Source organism: Pantherophis guttatus, chromosome 12 (genome assembly GCF_059756535.1).
Source record: "Pantherophis guttatus breed Tessera chromosome 12, ASM5975653v1, whole genome shotgun sequence".
Taxonomy (NCBI): Eukaryota; Metazoa; Chordata; class Lepidosauria; order Squamata; family Colubridae; genus Pantherophis; species Pantherophis guttatus.
In genome coordinates, this window is record NC_142074.1 from 11,042,447 (window position 1) to 11,067,685 (window position 25,239).

A 25,239-nucleotide genomic window follows, 5' to 3' on the forward strand; every position below is an offset into this window, starting at 1 on the left:
TGGTACACAAAATTATCTACTACAATGTCCTACCTGTCAATGACTACTTCAGCTTCAACTGCAACAATACACGAGCACACAATAGATACAAACTAATGGTAAACCGCTCCAAACTCGATTGCAGGAAATAAGACTTCAGCAACAGAGTGGTCAATGCCTGGAATGCACTACCTGACTGTGATTTCTTCCCCCAAACCCCCAAAACTTTAACCTTAGGCTGTCTACTGTTGACCTCACCCCATTCGTAAGAGGTCTGTAAGGGGGCGTGCATAAGCGCACCAGCGTGCCTACCGTCCCTGTCCTAATGTCCCCATTTATTCGTCTCCATTTCATGTATTCATCATTGTGTTTATATTTATATCTGTTATCTTTTACATGCTTGACAAAATAAAATAAATAAATAAATATTTTTTTGGGGGGGGAGGAGAAAAAAAAAAAGCTTCCTGGCTTTTTTTGCAGCCTACCAGTTGGCTTTATGTCATCCTAACTACTTCTCTTGTCTTCTCCTACGAAACCCACCAAGTTCCCAGCTGCGCTCTTGCTGGGTGCACTTTCAATCTGGAGCAGTAAGCACATTCCTAGTGTTCTTTTAAATGTCAAACAAAGGCAAAACACGCAGGCTGGCTCAGTTCCCTGCAGATAAATTAATTTCTCCTGGCAGCAGTCCATTGTTCCCTGTTGTCACCTCTTCCCCCCCCCCCCCATTTGAAAGGAAGGCCTGTTCTGAGCTCTATCAGCAGAAGTCCAAGCCATTTGAATGGATGGATGCTGGAGGCCGCAGCCAAAGAGGTTTGAATGAGCCTGTCAGGAATTAGGTGTAATTCCTAAATTTTTAAAAACAGGAGGACATCACCTGTCTTAAAAAAAACAAGCGTTAGCATACATTCAAGTGTGTCAATCCCGTTTGGAGAAAGCCAGCATTTTAGCTGGAGCAAATTGCAGCATCTTTGCTCAACCTCACCTCTTCTCGGTCTGCCGGGAATAAGACTGTCATAACCCTGGTTGCAAATGTATACAAGAAAGTTTTGTTGTGACCCAGGCCCAAGTAGGTATTATCAGACGCAATCAGTTCGAAAACAAACAGACTTTATTAGAACAGCTGAGAATTAACTCATTCTCAGCGTAGTCCAAACTAATTCAAAACAAATTCTTCATAACACAATTCTTCAGCCTTATCACCAATCTTGGTCTAATTAGGCAACCTGCCAAAGGCTTTTCTTGGCAAAAGTTCAGAAGCAGAAAACGCTGACAAGAAATAAATGCAGCAAGACAAGAAACAAATCTGTCAACGTTGTTTTCTGACAAAGAGCCCAAGAGCCGTGGCTGCTCTTTTAAGCCTTATGGGAGGGGCCAACCATCTCTTGGCCTTACTCCTGAGTCGTCCTCTTTGCACGCATGAGAAGAGCTTCTGGCAGCTCTTCTCATGCGTGCACTAGGAACAGGCTCCTCCTGTTCCTCTGCCTCTCTGCTGTCAGCCTCTGGAGGCTCCGGAGTCCGCACATCACTCCCCGATGGCCCTGGCCCCATCTCTGCCTCTGACGCAGAGTCCTCATCCGGGCCTTCCCCAGCCTCCAGGACTGGCCCATGTTCTTCCTCAGCCTCATCACTGTCTGACTCCGCTGCCAGGTGCTCAGGCTGCTAGCAGACCAAAACAAGTTTTTGGGCATTTTCTGCTTCTAGTTTCTTTTCTACTGAGCTATTTAGCACAGTTGTTAAGTCAATCTGGCTTCCCCATTGACTTTATTTGTCAGGTCACAAAAGGTATTCACATGACTGTTGTAAACAAGAGCCTTGGTGGCTCAGCAGACCAAAGCACTGTTAAGTAACACCAGCTGCCTGCAATTACTGCAAGTTCAAATCTCACCAGGCTCAAGGTTGACTCAGCCTTCCATCCTTTCGAGGTAGGTAAAATGAGGACCCGGATTGTGGGGGCAATAAGCTGACTTTGTATAAAAAAGAACACCCCTTAGGGGGGGCCGAAAGCCCTACTAAGCAGGTATATACAAAAGTATGAAGGTTATTGCTTAACACATTGTAAGCCGCCCTGAGTCTCCGGAGAAGGGCGGCATATAAATCAAACAAACAAACAAACAAACAAATAAATGAATAAGAATCAGTTGCCAAGCATCTGAATTTTGATCAAGTGACTATGGGAATACTGCTGTGGGAAGCTACCCCTCCCCCCTCCTAGAGGAATGAAATATTTTGAGAAATATTAAAAAGGCAGAATATTATATTTCCCTGGATGAGAAATGGAGAAACATGTTCTTGGAAAGCAGCCCCCCACCTTCCTTAATAGCCCTCAGCACATGTTAGCACTTAAGAGATAAAGAGCTAGCTACCTCTATTCATAAGCAAATACCCTCACCCAAGATCCAACAAAGGTAGGATTAGCCCTCAGCCACAATAGGAATTGCCCAACAAGCTCCTTCATTGCATCAGCCCAAACTTCAACCAAGCATAGCTCAGACAAGCTCCTAGGATATGTACATGGCCCCATGGAAGTCTGACAACAGCCAATAGAATACATGTTCTTGCACAGGAACAGGAAGCTCAAGTGCAAAGCCAAAGAGAAGGTATAAATAACCCCCATTCTCAACTCCATGTGGTCAGCTGCACCAGAACCACCCGTGTGCTTCTGCTTCATCATTAAACTCTCTTTCCAATCAGCCTCCATCTTTCCAGTGTCTTTCTCCCGGCTTGGAACTGAACCAGATGGATATTTCTTCCAACACTGCAATGGTCATAAGTGTGAAAACCGGTCATAATTTACTTTTTTCAGTGCCATTGAAACTTTGAACAGTCGCTAAACGAATGGTTGTAAGTTGAGGACTACCTGTAGTTGTTTTAGTGTAGGTAAGATTTCTGTCTCTAGGTAAGTAACAATAAAAGAAGCCTCTCAGAATTAACTCCACAGGTCTTTCTTGGTTCTTGAGGGGGCTGACATGTCCCCTCTGAATCAGCCCAGAGCTGATTTATATTGTGCATCGCTATTCCAAGTTTCTCTTGCTTGCCTATTGCTTTTCCTTCCAGACTGGCTCAATCTCACTCCTGCATTGAGTTGTTTTCCGCTCTAAACTTTTCAAGACAATTTGTGACTTAAAGGAATTTTGCCAAGCGCAAATGGGGAGAGTAAATCTGCAGGAAGCAGATAGGGAGTTGAAATGCCTGTGGCTCTGGAACGTTGCCTCTCTGGTCCATTAGAGAAAAGGCTGCATTATTTCAGTAATAGTCATAAAGAATTCCCAACCGAAGGAGCACTTTTTCCTTTAGACCAGGCAGGGGTGGGGAACTATGATCCTTTCGTGACTTGTGGACTTAACTCCCAATTTTTTTTTTCGCTCAGGAATTCTGGGAGTTGGAAGTCCACAAGTCATAAATGGCCCATAGCTCCCCACCTCTGCTCTAGACAGTGGTCAAATTTCTGGACTTTCTGAAAGATTGTTTTAAAAATCCTTTTGAAATATTCCTTCTGAGTTCCTCTGTTAACCTGCTATGTCTCTATGCTAATGAGGGCGATAAAAGGGATGCAGTGGCTCAGTGGCTCAGACACTGAGCTTATCGATCAAAAGGTCGGCAATTCAGCGGTTCGAATCCCTAGTGCCACATAATGGGGTGAGCTCCCGTTACTTGTCCCAGCTTCTGCCAACCTAGCAGTTCGAAAGCACGTAAAAAAATGCAAGTAGAAAAATAGGGACGACCTTTGGTGGGAAGGTAACAGCGTTCCGTGCATCTTTGGCATTGAGTCATGCTGGCCACATGACCACGGAGACATCTTCGGACAGCGCTGGCTCTTCGGCTTTGAAACGGAGATGAGCACCGCCCCCTAGAGTCGGGAACGACTAGCACATATGTGCGAGGGGAACCTTTACCTTTACCTAATGAGGGCAATAAAGTCCACTGCATTTCAGGGGAATATACTGGAGTTGTTTGCAAGGAATATAAATCCATTCCCCACCATCCAGTCAGAGCTGAAGAAGCTTCTTGGATGAAGAAGCGAGACATCTTCAAACAAAAACCAGAAAGTCCAGGTGCCTCTTGAAAAAAGCACCTTTGGAGCAACTATGACCTGGATGACTGAGAATCTCCATAGACATATATTGGAGAATGCTATCAAAATAAATGAAGCCCATTTGAAAGTTTTTGTTGTTGATGTTTTAAGATCTGAGAATACTTTTCTTTCCAAAATCCAGGTTTTGCATATAGGTTACTTAACTGTGATTCTAGGTGATGTATGTGAATTGTGATCTAAGTATGCTAGTAGACCCCCCATTTAAGTATGAGCCAGCTGCAGCTGCCAAAAAAGGCCAGTGCAGTCCTAGACTGCATCAAGAGAGGGATAGATTGAAGATCTCAGGAAGTGAGGTCTTCCTGAGATCCATAGATCCACAGTACCATTCTATGCTGCACTGGTGAGATCACACTTACAGATTACAGATTAACAGAGTTGGAAGGGACCTTGTAGGTCATCTAGTCCAACCCCCCAAGCAGGAGACCCTACACCATTTCTGACAAATGGCAGTCCAGTCTCATCTTGAAACCTTCCAATGATGAAGCTCCCACAATGATCGAAGGCAACTTCTGTTCCATTGGTTGATTGTTCTCACTGTCAGAAAATTCCTCCGTATTTCCAGGTTGAATCTCTCCTTGATCAGTTTCCATCCATTATTCCTTGTCTGGCCTTTGGGTGCTTTGAAAAATAGCTTGATCCCCTCCTCTCTGTGGCAGCCCCTCAAATATTGGAACACACTGCTATCATGTCTCCCCTGGTCCTTCTCTTTACTAGACTAGCCATGCCCAGTTCCTGCAACCATTCACCATATGTTTTAACCTCCAGTCCCCTAATCATCTTGGTTGCTCTTTTCTGCACTCTTTCTAGAGTCTCCACATCTTTTTAAGGTGTGGAATATTATGCACTTGGAATACTGCATCCAATTCTGGTCAACACAATAAAAAAAAAGATTGTGAGATTCTGGAACGAGTGCAGAGAAGAGCAACAATAATTAGGGGGCTACAGGCTGAATCACATGATGAATGATTGAGGGAGCTATGTATGTCTGGTCTATCAAAGAGAAGGATTAGTGGTGATATGATAGCAGTCGTCCAGTATTTGAGAAGCTGTCATAAAAAAAGAATGGTCTGAGCAGTGGTGGAATTCAAATTTTTTTACTACTGTGGGCATGGCTTGGAGGGCGGGGTGTGGCTTTGTGGGCGTGGCTTTGTGGGTGTGGCAGGGGAAGGATACTGCAAAATCTCCATTCCCACCCCACTCCAGGGGAAGGATACTGCAGAATCTCCATTCCCATCCCACTCTGGGACCAGCCAGAGGTGGCATTTGCCCGTTCTCCGAATTACTCAAAATTTCCGCTACCGGTTCTGCAGAACCTGTCAGAACCTGCTGAATAGCACCCTGGGTCTGACCTATTCTCCAAAGCATCTGTGGGTAAGACAAGAAGTAATGGATGGAAAATAATTACAGATAGATTCAACCTAGAACTGAGAAATTTCCTGAAGTGAGAACAGTAAATTAGTGGAATGGTTTACCTCCGGAAGCTGAGGGTGCTCCTTCAATGGAGGTTTTCAAGAAGAGATTGGACAACCATTTGTCAAGCATGGCATGGGGTCTCCTGTTTGAGCTGATGGGGGTTTAGACTAGAAGACGTCCAAGGTCCTTTCCTTCCATATATTTCTATGTTCTCTCTTCATGACCTTCTACTTTTGGTCCTCTATGGTGATATAAAGAAGGAATTTGTGAATCTATTGCATCTAAAATTCCCAGGAAGAAATGATTTGTTTTGTTACCTATTGTCTTGCAGTTGTGTGAGCCTGACTATAACCAACATGATTGCAAAGGTTATTTTGTTTAAAAGAAAAATCTGCCCAGTTTCGGCTTTTGCAATTGTATTGATGGTGTCAAAATAATAATATTAAGCCAAAATCTGATGCTCCAGATATTTTCATATTAGCATTGGTTGATTGGCTAATGGCTAATTCAGCAATTGCACCATACACTGGCCAGTCGGGTGCATCTAAGAAGCTCACTATCGCAGTAGAATAACCTGTCAATTCACCTTGCGATTCATGATGAATGTATTATGATGACTATGATCATGATTTATCACTTATATCGTTTATGTACACTGAGAGCTTATGCACCAAAGACAAATTCCTTGTGTGTCCAATCATTCTGTTCTGTTCTATTCTATTCTCTATTTTTCTATTCTATTCTATTCTATTCTATTCTATTCTATTCTATTCTATTCTATTCTATTCTATTCTATTCTATTCTATTTGGCTCGGCTCGGCTCGGCTCGGCTCGGCTCAACTGTACTCTCCTCTCCTCTCCTCTCCTCTCCACTCTACTCTACTCTACTCTACTTTTATTAGCTTGTTGGGCTTAGTGGTTAAGGCATCAGGTTAAAAGGGGGAGACTGTGAGTTTTAGTCCTGCCTTAGGCACAAAGCCTAAAGCCGATGACCTTGGGGCAGTTCCTGTCTTTCAACCCTAGGAAAGAGCCAATGGCAAGCCACTTGTGAAATCTTGCTAAGAAAACTGCAGGGACTAGTCCAGGCAATTGCAAAGAGTCAACAATGACTCAAAGTGATAAGACACAGGTACGCACTGAAGTACTCTACTTTTAAACCATAAGACTGTGCGTGTTCCTAGGGGTTGAAGTGATGTCGGTCCGCATTCTCATCCTTCTACACGTCTTTCTCTTTGACCCTAATATTCCTCAAATACCCATGGATCCAAGATCAGCCCATTGCATCTGTCCATTGCAAAGCCAAAGAATTGGCTTGCATTTCTTCCCCTCATTTCCTCTTTCAGTTTGTCTTCCTACATACCAGGCAGCTCAGCAACCATATTTGGAGTTAGTTTGCCTGTCTGCTGCTCTCACATCTGTTTGGTTGGAGGACTAGAGTGTATTTGCTTGCCCATATATGGAAAAGCTGCTGGAGAAAAGTCCTGCATCTGGCTTGAATTAGAAGTCATGTCACCTCTTCAATTCTGATTTTCTCATGAGCTTCTAGCCAGCCACTCTTTATTTTGGCTTCCAGGGCATAAGGCTGACCAGGAGGGATCAGGTGTGTGGCTCGAAGTCCACAGCTTCCTTGTTAACAACCAGATTCCTTATAATCATTCATGTCTCTGAAGCAATGGAAGGAAAGGTTGGAGACTATAATTGAACATTTTCACTCCAAGAAGAAAATTGTTCATGGAAAAAAAAATAATTAAGTCTTCCTGTCCAGAAATTTTATAATTACGCATTAAGGTAACTGTAATAAATAGTTCCATTCAGATGAACCAATGCATGCAGGCTTAGACATTGTATGGACAAGGTTGCATAAACTCTAAAAGTAATAGAAAACCCAAGCAAATATGTGTGTTTCCTTCATTATGAAATAAACCATGTGATAGAATGGGCAAGGTGTTGAACCAGGACTGGAGAATTTCACTTTCTGGTTCACTCTGAGATTAAAAGCTCACAACTTGTTGTTGTGGGAAAAATGGAAACACAATGGCTGTGTATACTGCCTTGTGATTGTGGAGGAAAGGTAGGACATACCGTGTTTCCCCGAAAATAAGATCCTATCTTATATTTTTTTGAACCCTGAAATAAGTGCTTGGCCTTATTTTCGGTGAGGTCTTATTATTTTGGGGGGGGCTCATGGAGCAAAATGGGGCTCCTCTTGCAGTCTTACCTGATTTCCAGCTCTGCATTTAAATATTTTCAGGGAGGGCTTATTTTCGGGGGGGGGGGCTTATTTTAGCGCATGCACTCTAAAGCCCGATTGGGGTTATTTTTATTTTTTTTTTAAATTTGATTTATATGCCGCCCTTCTCCGGAGACTCAGGGCGGCTTACAATGCGTTAAGCAATAGCCTCCATACTTTTGTATATTTATACGAAGTCAGCTTATTGCCCCCACAAACTGGGTCCTCATTTAACCTACCTTAGAAAGGATGGAAGGCTGAGTCAACCTTGAGCCTGGTTAGATTTGAACCTGCAGTAATTGCAGGCAGCTGTGTTAATAACAGGGTGCTTTAAACCACTGTACTACCAAGGCTCTTATTATCAGGGGATGTCTTATTTTCGGGGAAGCAGGGTAGGTATGTCCAGATTTCCTCTGTTGCTCTCTCTCTATAGGTTGAGTGCCTTTTAATTCTTAGCAAAATAAGTTTTAAATACAGGTTTAAGGAATTTAAGGATTTTTTGTCCTTTTGAAATAAACAGCAAAAGGGTTATTAGTTTGATCTTGGAAAGTTACAAACAGGTAAAGGATCCAGATGGATTTTAAATAAGATTTTGGAATTAATATAAGAATCCTTCCCATGGGACAATGTTTTTGTTCTGAATTCTCTTTAAAAAAAAAAAAAGGATGAGATTTTGAAGGTTGGACATTAGAGGGAGCCAGAAGGAACTTCTTTTTTTATTCCTGTCAGAAGCACCTTCAATTTATAGACATACAACATTCAACACTGAGCAAGTAAAATAGGTATAGAATAGGTCATAGAAATATAACATGTGTTAAAAGTATATAGGATAAATAGGATTAAAACTAAATGACATGCGCCCAGTATTGGGCCACATTGACAGCATGTCGACAAGCTGTGGTGGCACAGTGGTTAGAGTGCAGCACTGCAGTTTACTTTTGCTGACTGCCGGCTGCCTGCAATTTGGCAGTTCGAATCTCACCAGGATCAAGGTTGACTCAGCCTTCCAACCTTCCGAGGTGGGTAAAATGAGGACCCAGATTGTTTGGGGGCAAGAGGCTGACTCTTAGAGAGGGCTATAAAGTGCTTAGAGAGGGCTATAAAGCACTGTGAAGCAGTATATAAGTCTAAATGCTATGGCTATTGCCCTTCCTTCCTTCCTTCCTTCCTTCCTTCCTTCCTTCCTTCCTTCCTTCCTTCCTTCTTTCCTTCCTGCCTGCCTGCCTGCCTGCCTGCCTGCCTGCCTGCCTTTCTTCCCTCCCAGTGGTTAGAATGCAGTATTGCAGGCTAACTCTGCCCACTGCCAGCAGTTCAATCACCGGCTCAAGGTTGATTCAACCTTCCCACCTTCTGAAGTCAGTAAAATGAGGACCCAGATTGTTTGGGGGCAATATACTGACTCTGTAAACCGCTATAAAGAGGTTTATAAAGAGGGCTATAAAGCACTGTGAAGCGGTATGTAAGTCTAAATGCTAATGCTAATTTCCTCTCACCAGCATGAGGTCCGCCTCCATACATGTTGAAGGACATTGTGTGCACCGTAGCATCTGCGAGATGGATTGTCCTTCTCCACTTTCACACAGAGAAGGAACTAAAAAGGCATTAATTCATGTATCTTTGTCCTAGATTAAAAAGCAGCAGCAAGATGTGGTTGGCTTCTTGGAAGTCAATAAGATTGAGTTTGAAGAGAAAGACATTGCGGCCAATGAAGAGAATCGCAAATGGATGAGGGAGAACGTCCCAGAAGAGTGTCGGCCAGCCGCCGGGAATCCATTGCCTCCGCGAATCTTTAATGGCAGCCGGTACCTTGGGGTGAGCAACGGCCTCCATTTTCTTCATTTGTGTTGAAAATCTTCCAGGAAGCGTTATTCTATAAGCCACAAGTCTAGACTCCTGTTCTGACCTAGGCTCCCTTAAAAAGCACGAAGCAGAGTCTTGGTCCTGGCAAAAACCTCTTTTATTTACACGACTGTGAATTCCTTTCATTCACAGTCAGCAAGGTCTGTCCAAACAGTTTTTCAAAGGAATATTTATCAACATAGACCTTATCTCGCTTGGCAAGCTGCCACGTAACTAGTTCCCAAATGCAGTACAAGGCTAAACTTAGCACAGAGTCTCTGAGAGTCACGGAACGAACGAATTGTTTCCTGCAAAAGTCCATTCTCCGTTCGCTCCTCTTTTGTTTCCTATGGGAAGGGCCAATCACCTCCAAGGTGTGGCTTTACTCTTGAGTCGATCCTGCTTTCTGCGTTGTTCTTGACTTCTGGCACCTCTGCGCAGGAGCACACTGGGAACAGGCTCCAGCTGTTCCTCTTCCTCACTGCTGTCTAGCTTCCTTTCTGCCTCCGATGCAGAGCCCTCGTCCAAGCTTTCCCCAGCCCCCAGGACTGGCCCAGGTTCCTCCCCAACCTCCTTACTATCCGACTCTGCTGCCAGCTCTGCTGGCTGCCGGCGGGCCACAACAACTCCCTGCCTCGTGGGAGGGCACATCGTTTGCAAGTAACTTTTGGGATGGAGTGAGGAGGAAGGCCACAACAGAGGAGAAATGCCAGGTCTACTTCATTTGAACTGAAAAAGATTAAACAGACTTTTTCTTCCAGGCTACCCTTACAAATCCCTGGGCTATAAGCTAAGCCAGGATTTCTCAACTTTGGCAATTTGAAGATGTGCAGACCTCAATTCTAGAATTTTCAGAATATTTTTAATAGTAGAAATAGAGTCACAAATGCTTTGTTCGGAACCAAAGTCATTTCTAGATGTTGGTTATTTCTGGATTAATGGGGCCTACAGACATTCTCAAAAGGGATGCGGTGGCCCAGTGGCTAAGATGCTGAGCTTGTCAATCGAAAGGTCGGCAGTTCAGCGGTTCGAATCCCTAGTGCTGTGTAACGGGGTGAGCTCCCGTTACTTGTCCTAGCTTCTGCCAACCTAGCAGTTCGAAAGCACATAAAAAATGCAAGTATAAAAATAGGGACCACCTTTGGTGGGAAGGGAACAGTGTTCCCTAAATGCCTTTGGCGTTTAGTCATGCCGGCCACATGACCACGGAGACATCTTCGGACAGCGCTGGCTCTTCGGCTTTGAAACGGAGATGAGCACCGCCTCCTAGAGTCGGGAACGACTAGCACATAAGTGCGAGGGGAACCTTTACCTTTACAGACATTCTCATTTTCACCTCTGCAAAAAGGTGTCCCAAAGGTGCTTTTTCAAGAGAGAACTGGACTTCAGCTTCTGAAGAGTTGAAGAAGCTTCTTGGATGAGAAGTGAAACGTCTTCAAAGAAAAAAACCCAGAAAGTTGCCTGTTGAAAAAACACCTTTGGGACAACCATGACCTGAATGACTGAGAATCTCCATAGACATTCCTCAAAAAGGTGCTGCTTTCTTTTTCTAAAGATTTCTATCCTATTCATAGCCCTCTTTTATGATACAAGAATTAAAACTAGTTTAAAAGATGAATATTTGGTAATATAAAGATTCTGCCCTCTAGGGAATATTTGAATTTGGCTGTATTTCCCAACTCAGAAATATTTCTCAGAGACTAAGTTATTCAGCCTATTTATTGTTCCAGGTATAATACAAAAATCAGATTCCTTGCCAAACCAGCTGGAGTAGATGTTGATTTTTAAAGCCAGCAATACGTAACTGAGCCAGCCAAGTTCAATTCTCCAGGGATGAATTCCCTATCACAACTACCTTGTTTCTTACCAAGGGACTATCCTAAGAATAAAGGATGGGCTTGTGAAGTCAACTGTAATGAACGGAATAGATTACATTTAAAGAAAAGATGAAATTCTAGGATGTCTTTTGAAAATAATCATCTATCCAGCTTCTGCTCAGAGCTTAATAGGTGTTGGATCGGTTCCTCTGCTTCCTTGAGTACCATGAAAAAAATGGGAAATATATTAATATTTATAAATAGGAATGATGGGTCTTCATGAATTCCTTTTCCCCAAAGATCAAATACTACAAACTGGTTCCTAAAGGCTATATATTGATTTTTCTTTTCTTCCCTCTCCCATCCCAAAGGATTATGACGCTTTCTTTGAAGCTAGAGAGAATAATGCCGTCTATGCTTTTTTAGGCTTGACTGCCCCACCTGGTTCAAAGGTAGGTATTGCCACCGTTGCTTGAACACTGTTTCCTGTGCTTTGAAAGTCTAAAATGCAAGTGTGGCATTTTAAATTTATTTCCTCTCACCATGAGGAAGAAATCCATTATTTTTCCTGGATTTTCTCTTCTCTAATAAGGAACTATTTATTACATGAAACAGTGCTAGATTTTCCTCTGGCAGCAGTTAAAGTTTGCAAAAAGATACTTGGGTATGCTAAGCATGGGTAATCGTACCTGAGAATTCACCTTTTATATTTTAAGGCTGATAAGCTTCTTTGTTTATTTTATCTTCATCTGTTTTTTACATCCTTGTTCGGAGACTGTCCCTTTAGTCTGGTCTTAGGATGAGTACTAAGAATTTTCAATAGAAATAGTTCAGTGTTCCAATATATAATATTATGTTAACCATCTTAGCTTTTGATTATCTTGTTTTCCCTCTTAAAAGTGTCAGTGCAGTGGTGAAATCTAAAATTTGTTACTACCGTTTCTGTGGGCGTGCTTGGTGGGGGGGGGGTTAATGTGACTGGGTGGGCATGGCCAATATATTTTTTTTTTTTACTTTTAGAACCATTTTTCTACAACCTCTTCGGCGAAAAAAATGCTTTCAAAAGGCTCTGACAATCCCAGCTGAGTTGCCTGATCAGCAGAGGCTTTTTTTCTTTTAAAAGCCTTTGATGATGCCAGCTGAGCTGCGCGATCATCAGAGGCTTTTTTTTTTTTTACTTTTAAAAGCATTTTTTCGGCTGAAGAGGTTGTAGAAAAAATGCTTTTAAAAGTAAAAAAAAAAAGCTTCTGATGATTGTACGGCTCAGCTGGGCATGGAAGGAGGGGATTTTTGCTACTGGTTCTCCGAACCACCTGCCTCCATCGCTACTGGATCGGGCGATCCGGTCCGAACCGGGAGTATTTCACCCCTGCGTCAGTGGTATTACTGAAACAGATGTCATTTTTCTTCCTTGTCTTATCTATGACCAAAATAAGAATGTGGATTGCATTGCAAACAGGAAGAATTTATTTGGAATGTTTGGTTTATCAAAGGCCACACCATTTATTTGGTCTTATCCTCTTCCAACAGCTATTGAAACTAATGCAGGTAGTCCTCGACTTACAACAGTTTATTTAGTGACAGTTCAAAGTTACAACAGCACTGGAAAAAGTGACTTATGACCGTTGTTCACAGTTACAACCTTTGCAGCATCCCCATGGTCACGTGATCAAAATTCAGAGGCTTGGCAACTGGTTCATATTGATGACGGTTGCTATGTCTCAAGCTCATGTCCCAAGCTACCGTGTTTCCCCGAAAATAAGACCCTGTCTTATATTTTTTTGAACCCCGAAGTAAGCGCTTGGCCTTATTTTTGAGGAGGTCTTATTATTTTGGGAGGCTCCTCTTGCCGTCTTACCTGATTTCCAGCTCTGTGTTTAAATATGTTTGGGAAGGGCTTATTTTTTGGGGGGAGGCTTATTTTAGCGCATGCACTCAAAAGCCCAATTGGGCTTATTATTAGGGGATGTCTTATTTTCGGGAAAACAAGGTATGTCCCAAGCTCATGTCCTTTTGTGACCTTCCGACAAGCAAAGTCAATGGGGAAGCCAGATTCACTTAACCAGGTTATTAAGTGTTGTACCTTATGATTCTTGACAAATGTATCTTTTCTTTTATGTACACCGAGAGCTTATGCACCAAAGACAAATTCCTTGTGTGTCCAATCACACTTGGCCAATAAAGAATTCTATTCTATTCTATTCTATTCTATTTTATTCTATTCTATTCTATTCTATTCTATTCTATTCTATTCTATTCTATTCTATTCTTTTTTTTCTTGAATTTTTTTTTATTTTTAAACAAACAAAACATAAAACATCCATCATCCATTACAATTGCAAACAGTCTGTCGATCGGTGACAAATCCCTTGTGCTTCATTCTGTTCTGTTCTGTTCTGTTCTGTTCTGTTCTGTTCTATTCTATTCTATTCTATTCTATTCTATTCTATTCTATTCTATTCTATTCTATTCTATTCTATTCTAATTCATCAAAGACACGTCTGCAATGATTCACTTAAAAACTGTGGCAAGAAAGGTGGTGAAATGAGTCAAAATTCACTTAGCAAACATCTCACTTAACAACCCGAAATTTTGGGTTCAATTACGGCCGTAAGTCAAGGACTACCTGTACAGGTGACCAAATTGTTTTATTTTATTCATTAAAAATAAACCTGGCTAACATTTCTCTCATTGTCTTTCCACAGGAGGCAGAAGCACTAGCAAAACAAGGGATGTGAATCCTTCCTCCCTCCCTTCCTCCCAGCCTCAAGCCTTAAAAATTCTGCAAAGAGAAAAATCCTACAGCTTTTCTCCCTTACAATAGCAAAAACCAATGCGCTTGGAGGAAAAAGAAACAAAAGGTTTTGTTTTTCCCCCCCAAAATTACTGGCTGCTCTCCACAATATTCTGCCGTATAGGATTAACAGGAAGCCACACCAAATAGTATTATCATTATGAATGATGATGATGATAATAATAATAAATATAAATGTGCCACAACGAGAGAGAGAGAAATTAAATGAAGCTTCTATAAACCCTTGATTGAATTTTGACTCTTGCAGTGGATATGATTTATTCCCTGGCAATTACATAAAAGTCCTCACCCCCCCCTTTTTTTGTAAAATTAACAAAAGCATTGTATTTTTGCTCTCCGTGACACAGATCTGTAATTATACTTGCAGATGCAGAGAAAATCTAGCTGCAAAAATGTTTATTAATAAACCCCAGTGCCTCTCCTGCTTCAAAACCCGAAATGACAAATAGGATGTCCTAAAGTTGATTTTTTTTTTAATGGCTATTTCTAAAAAGTTGCAATGTCACATAGTTGAAGTTGCAATAACTTGATGTGGTTAGGATGTTTATAGAGTTGTTCTTTTGTTCTTTTGTAACATAGATTGATACCATTGGAGTCTCATTGATGGAATCAGGGCAGGATTTGCCAGGGTTGATGAGAACACAATAACTGTCTTAGGGAAAGGCAAGATTTTTGTGCAGTCTCAGTAAAACGTGCATTTCTAACCCTCTGGATTTACGAAAACAACAAAATAGTTCTTATTTCTCTAGAATGTGAAGCAAATGTAATACGGGGCCAAAATACTTTTGTTATTTTCTTTTTTATTATTATTAAGAAACAAGGTCAAGTAATTATGAATTAGAATAAAACTTAGTTTGATACATTGAGCTTGTAAAACGTTTTCTGTGCAAGATGAGATATGTTAAAATCAAGGGTCCAATATGAAATAAATCTGAATAAAAATCATTTGCAGGAATGAAGCTTGTAGGTCTCTATGATACCGGAAGCTCCATTGATTTTTCAGTCTGGTTTTGCAATGCTGTGAAGTTTACCTTTAGCAGTTTGTCAAACTCCTAGTATTTTCACAAAGTGCAACAACGATCACTTGCCAATAGATATGGGCAAGAACCCCCACCCCAATAAACATATTAGTTACAAGTAATACTGCAAAATGTGTGTCTCCCTCCTGTGGATTTGGAAAGTTGAAGAAATGCAACTGAATCTCAAAGCCTTAATCAAATTATATCAAGATAGATACATCCAATAGAAGGGAATATATGTATATAGCTCAGGGTAGAACTGTGGAGACCTTAGAGCACACTGAACTTGGTTGTTTGCTTGCAGATGTTTCCTTACCCAACTAGATAACATCATCAGTGAGATTGAGTCTGGGGTTTGCTTTCTGTTTTGGTACATCAGCTTGCCCTGCCACAGCGTTGGTGAGCAGTGGTTTTCTCCTTGGCAGTTCTTTGATTAACCCATCCCCTTCAACAGCCAAGAACTAGATAAGCAGGGATTAACACCAGAAAAACAATCAAGCAGAAAATGTTACCCTAATCAAGGAAGTACCAAGGAGAAAACCACACACCCAACCACATTGGCAAGGCAAGCTACGTAAAAAAGGAGCATTGATGAGGTTATTTAGTCAAATAGGAGCCTGAGTGGCGTAGGAGGCTAATGCCTCCTACTAAGGCAACATTTAACATCCAGCTGCCTGCAATTACTGCGAGCTCAATTCTCACCAGGCTCAAGGTTGACTCAGCCTTCCATCCTTTCTAAGGTAGGTGAAATGAGGACCCAGATTGTGGGGGCAATAAGCTGACTTTGTATAAAATATACAAAAGTATGAAGGCTATTGCTTAACGCATTGTAAGCCGCCCTGAGTCTACGGAGAAGGGCAGCATATAAAAAAAAAATCGTAACAAATCATATGCAGATATAATCAAGCTCGGGGAATATCAGGAACTCCACAGATAGATAGATGTATGCTGCCTTTTTATCTCACGGACGTTGTATTCTTAGCCCGTGCGGAGGACCAAAGTTAATGTAGACGACTCCATCCAAATATTCCCTTCCCCACTTAATAATACATGCAAATAAATACACAAATCAACATGAGGTTTTTTTTTTAAATCTAGGATTCCTACCAGTTGACATGGTTCCCTCGAGAATCTAGGTTCTGCAGGAGTTGGCTAACTTTATAACGTCTGCATTCTTTTATCTGTCTTAGCTTTCATGAGGCCTTTGAGAGTCAAGATACAGTAATTGCTTCTCTTTTGTGTGAAAGTTTGACCTGTGCTGTTTTCGGAAAGATGTTTAGTATGGTGTTTTTCTTTGGAAATCTGCAGTATGTAGAGTAATATTTCGCAACCTTGGCAACTTTAAGACGGGCAGATTTCAACTCCCAGAATTCCACATCATGGCTGACTGGGGAATTCTGGGAGTTGAAGTCCACCCATCTTAAAAGTTGCCAAGATTGAGAAATGCTAATGTAGAATGTCTGGTTTTACCAGTTCTGGATTTCAAAACAAAAGAGGACCATCTCTACATAGTTTATACTATCCGTATTTTTCAAAGTATAATATGCACTCCCCCCCCAAAAGAGTGTGAAAGTTTGGGTGTGTCTTATACACTGAATGTAGCCCCATCCATCCGCCCCCATCCTTTGGCCTCTGCCTCCCAGCAATTTGCCTCCTTGCAGCAAACAGCCAACAGCCTGTTTCAGCTTCAGCACAACCTGATTAGCACAAGCAGCTGATTATCGTTTGGATCGGCCTCCCAACCTTCAGCTGTTTCAGGCTGCAAGGATTGCCATAGCCTATTGCGGCCTCCACGCGCCCCGTTTTTGGCCTCTGCATCCCGTTTTCAGGCCCTGCACGCCCCGTTTTCGGTCTCTATGCGTCCCATTTTCCGCCCATTCTGATCCCGGCTGCCCGGAACAGGCAGAAAATGGGTTGCACAGAGGCGACAATAGGCTATGGCAATCCCTGCAGCCTGAAACAGCTAATGGTTCGGAAACCAATCCAACCGACAATCAGTTGGTTGCTAATCAAGCTGTGCTGAAGCTGAAACAGGCTGTTTGCTGCAAGGAGGCAAATTGTTGGGAAGCAGAGGCAGATTTTTTTTTCTTGTTTTCCTCCCCAAAAAAGGTAGGTGCATCTTATACGGTATATGCTTTTGCACAAATGATCATTCCTAGTTGTCCTGGCTCTGGGCTCAGATTGGACAGAGAATACCCTGCAGGTTTGAGATGGGTTTTGATGTTAAGAAACTCAAGACGGGACAAATCCTGTATCCAGTGGCTGAAAACGGTTCCCCAAAGTTTTTCACTCCAATATATTGATCTAAATATATCTTGGGTTCCTAATTCATTGCTATTGGAAAACCTATGTTAGACAACCATCTTATCTCTTATAGTCTATTGTTTAATTTCCTATACCTGTTGGAGTAATCCTGTGCTCAAATCTCATTAATTTTGCATTAAATGAGTATATTTTAACTCAAATTTGTTATACTCTTAATTTCTTATAAGCAGTCTCTTGTTATTATACTAACCCTGTAAATCCATCTTTGTATGATGTCCTCTACGCTATATCTTTTATATTCCACAACAGAGATGGGCAACTCTGGCAACTTTACGACCTGTGGACTCCCAACTCCTAGGAATTTTGCCATTCCCATGAGCCGTATTATCATTAGCAGTTGTCCTTTTGTTTTGTCTGCTGTTATCCTGAACTAGTGCCATTGCTTGGTCTGCTACGTGGAGCTGTGGTCATTAACAATAGCGTTAGGGTTATATACTGCCCCATAGCACTTCACAGCAGGGCAAGGGTCTTCAAACTTGGCAAGTTTAAGACTTGCGGACTTCAACTCCCAGAATACCTGAGCTAACATGACTGGAGGAGGAATTCTGGGAGTTGAAGTCCACAAGTCTTAAAGCTGTCAAGTTTGAAGACCCCTGCTCTAGGCAGTTTACAATCTAGCAGCATGATTTGCATTTTGCCCCCAACAATGTGGGCCATCCTCATTTTACCTACCTCGGAAAGATGGAAGGCTGAGTCAACCTTGAGCTCCACCAGGATCGAATCCCAGGCTTTGGGCAGGGTTAGCCTGCAATTCTGCATTCTAACCATTGTTCTACCAGAGCTCCTTGCCCCTTTCGGCATCTTGCAACTCTGCGAATGGCACTAGTGGTCTGTTGTTGCTGGGGTTCTGCTAGTTTCCGCTTCAGGCCTTTGATCACCCATCTTCTGGTCTATCAGACCTTGCCATCCATTCATGACTTCCGTTTTTCTCTCGTAATCCCACTGCGCTTGAGTCTCTTTGGCTGGCTGTCCTGTTCCTTTTCCTAACTGATAGCTGTTCACAACTCCTTGAAACCTTTCTTTCCCCTATTTCATGATGGCCGTGGGCTCTGAATTAGGAAAGTTCAATCAGAATTTTTTTTTTAAAAAAAAAGTATATCATAGGAATCACACATTTTTAGATGGATTTTCATCTGATCTGTTACGTTGGGCTTAATTGTGGCAATGAGGACGTTGTACCAGCTTCCGATTCCAGAAATCTGTTAATAAAAGCTGCACGTCTTCTGCTGTTTTCTATTATAATAATATGCGATTTCGTAATAAAGTTTTCCTCCTTTTACACACAAAACAATCATTGTTATTTTTAACTGCTGCTTTCGCTTCAGGTATGGCGATCACCAGCTTTTTAGTGCCTAGGAATCCTCTTTATACTTTTAACATTTTCTCGTTCTTCAATAACTTCTCATAGGTAATGGGGTTATGAAAGCCAGCAGAAATGGGACCATTGAAAACTAAAGGTGATTTAATCAGTATTTTTGGATGTTACAGTACGGAAATATCTTTAAAAAAAACTTGGAGGAAAAAAAAATCTGTTTCTAAATCAATTCAAGGATTGATTCAACCTAAAGACAATGCATGTGTTTGCAGGATATTTGAATCATGTTCTCAAAGGAGACCCAAGAGCTCTGAGTAACTTTACTTTATTATTTTATTCATCCAGATAATATCGGTATCCGAACTCACAACTTCAAAAGATAGATTCCATTTGGTCTTTCACTCTGGTGTTCGAAATTAGTCAAAATCCTTCTATCTGGTAGGAGAGATTTCAAGTAGGCGTGTTTTAATGTGTGCTCACTTGTTGTGTTCTCCTACTATTAGAGAAAGGTATTACTGCCTTGTTCTCATAGTAAACCTTACACAAAAAGCTGATACAGTGGATATTAATTTTTGCAATTCCCATGTCTTTCACAGGGAGCTAAATTTCTTTGACATACAAAATTCCCTTTATTTAAACTTTAAAAAAAAACATGGTTTAAGCACTGAACACTTATATAAAGGAACATCTTCAAATTGTTGCCACATTTTTTCCCACTCTGTCTGCAGCTGCTACCTTAAGGAATTTCTTAACTTCTTCATTTTCAGTTGCTTCATACAGCATCTCAAAGTCCTGAAACAAATACAAAAGATAGAAGTTAACTGAGTTAAGAAGCCAGAAGAGCCCGGGGATGAAAGTCACATTCAGCTGGACGTCACTTTTCTTCAAAATGCTGTTATTGTTGAGCTTGAATCTGATGATCCTGGATTCAAATAGCCATTCCATTCCTAAAATTACTGGATTGTGCCAATCGCTCACTGACTACAGACATCACATTAAACCATGATTTATTAACAAGGAGATTCACAGAACATGCTAACCTGAACGAAACCATACTACAGGTTATCATGGTCTGAGAACTCTTTATCAACCTTTATTTGCCAATTTGGATTGTTGGAAGGAGAAAGCAGAAAAGAAAGCTCTATGGTGGGATAAGATGGTAAAAATATGTGATTCCCACTACATACAAGCAAGAATATTTTCCAATCAAAGCCAAACCAACTGACCTTCTCTAGGGACAACTTACCTTTCTGCAAATCTGATTTGCAGGTCAGCCCTAAAAATGGGAATATTGTTTGGTTTTTTTGTGCACTTTGGATGACTAAATAACAGCTCATTGATGTAATGTAATTCACACACACTTTTTAAAAAATTTTTTGATTTATATGCCGCCCTTCTCCGGAGACTCAGGGCGGCTTACAATGCGTTAAGCAATAGCCTTCATACTTTTGTATATTTTATACAAAGTCAGCTTATTGCCCCCACAATCCGGGTCCTCAATTTACCTACCTTAGAAAGGATGGAAGGCTGAGTCAACCTTGAGCCTGGGGAGATTCGAACCTGCAGTAATTGCAGGCAGCTGGTGTTAATAACAGTGCTTTAGTCTGCTGCGCCACCAGGGCTCCTTTCCCTATCCTTCCTCCCCTCCACCCTTTTCCATTTGGAAATAATAGCATAGTCGACATGTAACTTGCGCTGGGGATGATTGCGATGTTCGAAGAAGAAACAAGCTGGAGGTGGTACCAATGAGGGAAGAAGAAAAGCAAGAATGGGAGGAAGTGAATAAATTCCAGAATTTTTTCCCCCTTTTTTTGGGAGAGAAGGTTAACGAGACATATTCACATACAAAATACATTTTGAATAAGTGTGCTTTTATTCACCTGCTCTTCAACTTGTTTTCCAGCCATTATAACCGAATCCATAATTTGGTTGCCTCCCCCAGTCTGATTTTTCTTACCCCGCAATATTCGTCTCCGTTAAAGATCTGGGGTGGGACTGCATCAGCCTTGCCAACTTTGTCCCTCATCTCTTGCAGCAAAGTTTCACTGAGCGAGACATCCACCAACTGGTACTTCATGCGGTTTCCATCCAGAATACGAAGAACCTCAGACTGCCTCTGCTTCACCTAGATATACCGACAGTTTTGGTGAAGAGGGAGGGTAGAGATTTTGGGGTGTCACAGATCTGACAGCATTTCTTCAAATCCAAGTGTTACCATGGGGCTGCCCTAATCTTCTGCTTAGGACGATTCCGGGTTTTAGTTAGATGTGCTGGAAACTAACTTTATATCAAAAAGAGTTAGTTCAAAAGTGGATGACTTTAGCTGGGACTAAAGATGCAGCTTCCTCAGAGTTCGTGCCCACTTTTGAGCATAACCCTTCAATACAGCTTCCCCCCCTCCACCCACCCAATTTTAGTAATTTTGCATTTCCGTCCTTCCTGCCCTCTGCCAAGGTAAAGTCACTGGATTCTTTTTATATCACAATGGATTCTTTTTTAAATTAAAAGTTTGGTAATAGGGTAGAGAACAAAGGTGCATCCATTAACAAAGCCACATATAGGGTACAATCCCCTGCATATTCCCTTAAAGTAAACTCGTAAATTTCTTAGATCATTATGCTACAAGAAAAAGAAAGAATCCAGACAACTAATTAGTATTTTTTAAACTTGTGCAGAAATGTTTTTTTTTAAAGTCTGCCCATGACTGTATACTACTTCTGACAACTGCAGATTTTTAAGACATCAAAACTTTGGCACAGCTTTCTTGTAGTACTATTTCTACTGATTTTTTCTGAAACTAATTTATTTTGAGCCATAGTTTGTGTGTTTCTATTTTTAAAATTACTATTTTTAAGAGTGGTAGCTTTTGAATGTTTAAAAAAAATGTGCCTTGAATGGAATGCCTGTATTAGGAATTATTTTTGCTTCTAGCAGATGGAAGATGCTGGTGTAAAATTATAGAATAATATATATATTTATATTAAAAACATGATAGTACAACTTGCACTTCTTTAAATCTGTAAACTGCCTCAGATGAAATGCATCAGATATATAGATGCCCAGGCACTCTTGAATTGTCAATCCAGGTACCAATAGAAGATAGTATTTGTAGCTAAGGCTTGAACACTGTGGAGTTCTTGGTGATCTCAGAGTTTGTTTCCTTGCAGACATTTCAATACCCAACTAGCTAACAGCATCAGTGATAGAAGGGAGTGGGATTTGCTGTCTTATATACAGTCTCTTATAGCACTGGTGTTGGCTGCCCCATTTCAGTGGGTTTGCACAGAAGGTTCCAATGAGTATTATCATATTACTTCATTGGAAGAGTATATTTGTAGCTCTGAGTTGAACTGTGGGGACCTTAGTGCTTTCTGAGCTTCGTTGCTTTCTTGGAGACATCTCCCTACCCAACTAGGTAATATGATGAGTGCTAAGAAGGAGTGGGGTTTGCTTTCTGTCAATCAAGGCTCGAGAATGAGGCATGGCAAGCCATCATGGGTGAAGTGGAGCTGCCTCGTCCCCAATCTCAGGAGCTCCAAAGCAGCCCAGAGGGAAGGACCTGAAGCCCCTCTTCTCCAGGCTCCCCTGTAGACCCAAGTTTGTGCATTTCACAGCCCTTACTCAACCTTGATCTCATTGCAAGCCTTTTATTGATCTTTTGAATACAAAATAGCCTGTCTGGGGGATCCGCTTCCCTGACCCCCATCCCCTACTCAGGATGTCCCCATCCCACCAGAGGATGCCCTGGATCAGCTTTTCCCAGCCTGGTGGCTAGAGGTGATGGGAATTGGGGTCTCTGGAAGAGGTCCAAGGGTTGTACTTCAACACTCAACTGAAAGTCCTGGGTTGGCTGGGAGAGATGGGAATTGGGATCCTAGTCTTTGGAAGGGTATTTTGGCCTTGTATTTCCAAGTTATGGGAGCTGTGATCCAAGAGCCTCTGGAATGCTACTGGGGCTTGTATTCCAGAGACACACAAAAGATGTTAAGGTGGCTGGGAGTTATGGGAGTTGTGATCCACGCCTCTGGAAAGGTACTTGGGCTTGTATTTCCAGGGCACACATTGGATGCTAGGGTGGCTGGGAGTGATGGGAGCTGTGATCCAAGAGCCTCTGGAATCCTACTGGGGCTTAAGTGGCTGGGAATGTTGGGAGCTGTGATCCAAGCCTTTGGAAAGGTTCTTGGGCTTATCTTTCCAAGGCACAGAACGGATGCTAGGGTGGCTGGGAGTGATGGGAGCTGTGATCCAAGAGTCTCTGGAATGCTGCTGAGGCTTGTATTCCAGAGAGACACAAAAGATGCTAAGGTGGCTGGGTATTATGGGAGCTGTGATCCAAGCCTTTGGAAGGATACTGGAGTTTGTAGTTCCAAGGCACACAACGGATGCTCTAGGGTGGCTGGGAGTGATGGGAGCTGTGATCCAAGAGCCTCTGGAGGACAGATGGCGGTTATAGCACACAGAGAGCGATGGGAGCTGGGATCCCAGAGTCTCGGGAGAGGCATGGGGTTTGTAGTTCTGAGACACCCACCCACCCCAAGACAGTGCTGGGTGGGCTGGGAACAATGGGAGCTGTGATCTCAGAAGCACCAGGCGGGGCTTGCAGTTCCAAGACAGGCGAAGGGCGCTGAGGATGACTGGAATTGTGGTTCCCACGTCTCTGGAGGGGGAGGGGACCTGCAACCCCAACCACAAGGAAGGCGCTGTGGATGATGAGTCCTGTAGTCTCCGCACTCCCGCGGAGGGCGACCTGTCGCAGAAGGGCTGGGAGAGGCTCGCCCTCCCAAGCAACTCGGCTTGTAAGGGGCTCTCGGGCGCGGCCGCCCCACTCAGGCTGCCTCTCACCTCCCTGGAGCCCGTCACGCTGGTGTAATACACCCGAAGGGCGGCCATGCTCGGCCCGGAGCCGCCGTTGCTATGGGAACAAAACCGCCAGCGAGACTCCTGCGTTCAGAATGGCCGCTCGCGCTGCCACTCAAAGAACAGCCCTCCCCCCCATCCCCGGTCTCTCCTTTCCCTGGTTATTGCTCTTCTCCGCCCCTTGCGGGCCGGAGGGGAACTGCGGCGAAAGTTCTTGGAAAGACCATCAAACGGAAATTAGGTTGGTGTTGGAGACGCTTGCACATCCCGGCTAGCAAGAAGGGAATGATAGGAGTTGGAGTCCGGCACTGAGACTGGCTGAGAGTTTGTGGGCAATGCAGGAGGGTGCAGAAGATCTGGGATTCAACGAGAGGAAGGGAGGCCAGACGTGTCTTTGATGAATTAGAATAGAATAGAATAGAATAGAATAGAATAGAATAGAATAGAATAGAATAGAATAGAATAGAATAGAATAGAACAGAACAGAATAGAATAGAATAGAATAGAATGGAATATTTCATCTGCACCTCTATAGCTGTCTGATTTGGTTCTGCAACCCAACAAGACAGACACAGACTTCAGAGGATAATTAGAACTGCAGAAAAAACAATTACTACCAACCTGCCTTCCATTGAGGACCTGTATACTGCACGAGTCAAAAAGAGGGCTGTGAAAATATTTACAGACCCCTCACATCCTGGACATAAATTGTTTCAACTTCTATTCTCAAAAAGACACTATAGGGCACTGCACACCAGAACAACTAGACACAAGGACAGTTTTTCCCCAAATGCCATCACTCTGCTAAACGACTAATTCCCACAACACTGTCAAATTATTTACTAATACTGTATTACTATTATTCTTCTCATCTTTCCTAGTACCTATCTCCTCCCGCTTATGACTGTATGACTGTAACCTTGCTGCTGGTATCTTTAAGATTTATATTGATATTGTTTCCTGATTGTTTATTTGTAACCTATGACTATCATTAAGTGTTGTACTTTATGATTCTTGATGCATGTATCTTGTCTTTTTATGTATACTGAGAGCGTATGCACCGAAGACAAATTCCTTGTGTGTCCAATCACACTTGGCCAATAAAAATTCTATTCTATTCTATTCTATTCTATTCTATTCTATTCTATTCTATTCTATTCTATTCTATTCTATTCTATTCTATTCTATTCTATTCTCTGTTCTGTTCTATTCTAGAATAGAATAGAATAGAATATTTCATTGTCACTTTGAATGTACACTAATAAGCATACATTAAAATGAAATTATGTTGCATACAGCTCTCAAAGGGTTTCTACCTCTAATATAAACATAAACATGACAAGATAAATGAATAAATAAATACAAAATTATGCATGTACCCACATACATTATATGACATGGAGAAACAACACAGTTTAGTTTGGATGTATCCATGCACATGGCAAGAGACACAAATCTTGCGAGTTTACCAGATGGATGGCCTAGGGAACAAAGCTGTTACAGTAGTGGTGGGTTGCTACCGGATCAGGAAAACCGA

General features: G+C 42.1%; 2 protein-coding genes across 2 annotated transcripts in view; one reads left to right on the top strand and one right to left on the bottom strand.

The window, feature by feature from the left end:
* SH3BGRL (SH3 domain binding glutamate rich protein like) overlaps positions 1-17,670 on the top strand; it is a 38,200-nt gene extending 20,530 nt beyond the window's left edge. Inside the window, exons 2-4 of the mRNA XM_034434987.3 lie at positions 9,342-9,527; positions 11,743-11,823; positions 14,077-17,670. Of these exons, the coding sequence (XP_034290878.1) occupies positions 9,342-9,527; positions 11,743-11,823; positions 14,077-14,109 (300 nt within the window). The 3' untranslated portion in view covers positions 14,110-17,670. The remainder of the gene's footprint in view (positions 1-9,341; positions 9,528-11,742; positions 11,824-14,076) is intronic.
* Positions 17,671-19,160: 1,490 nt separating this feature from the next.
* Positions 19,161-23,774, bottom strand: LOC117675924 (SH3 domain-binding glutamic acid-rich-like protein 3). The gene is made up of 3 exons (XM_034434986.2): positions 23,688-23,774; positions 20,803-20,970; positions 19,161-19,637 (listed from the first exon to the last, which is right to left on the bottom strand). The coding sequence occupies exons 1-3, from the start codon at positions 23,733-23,735 to the stop codon at positions 19,536-19,538; spliced, it is 318 nt and encodes a 105-aa protein (XP_034290877.1). The 5' UTR covers positions 23,736-23,774; the 3' UTR covers positions 19,161-19,535.
* Positions 23,775-25,239: the final 1,465 nt, after the last annotated feature.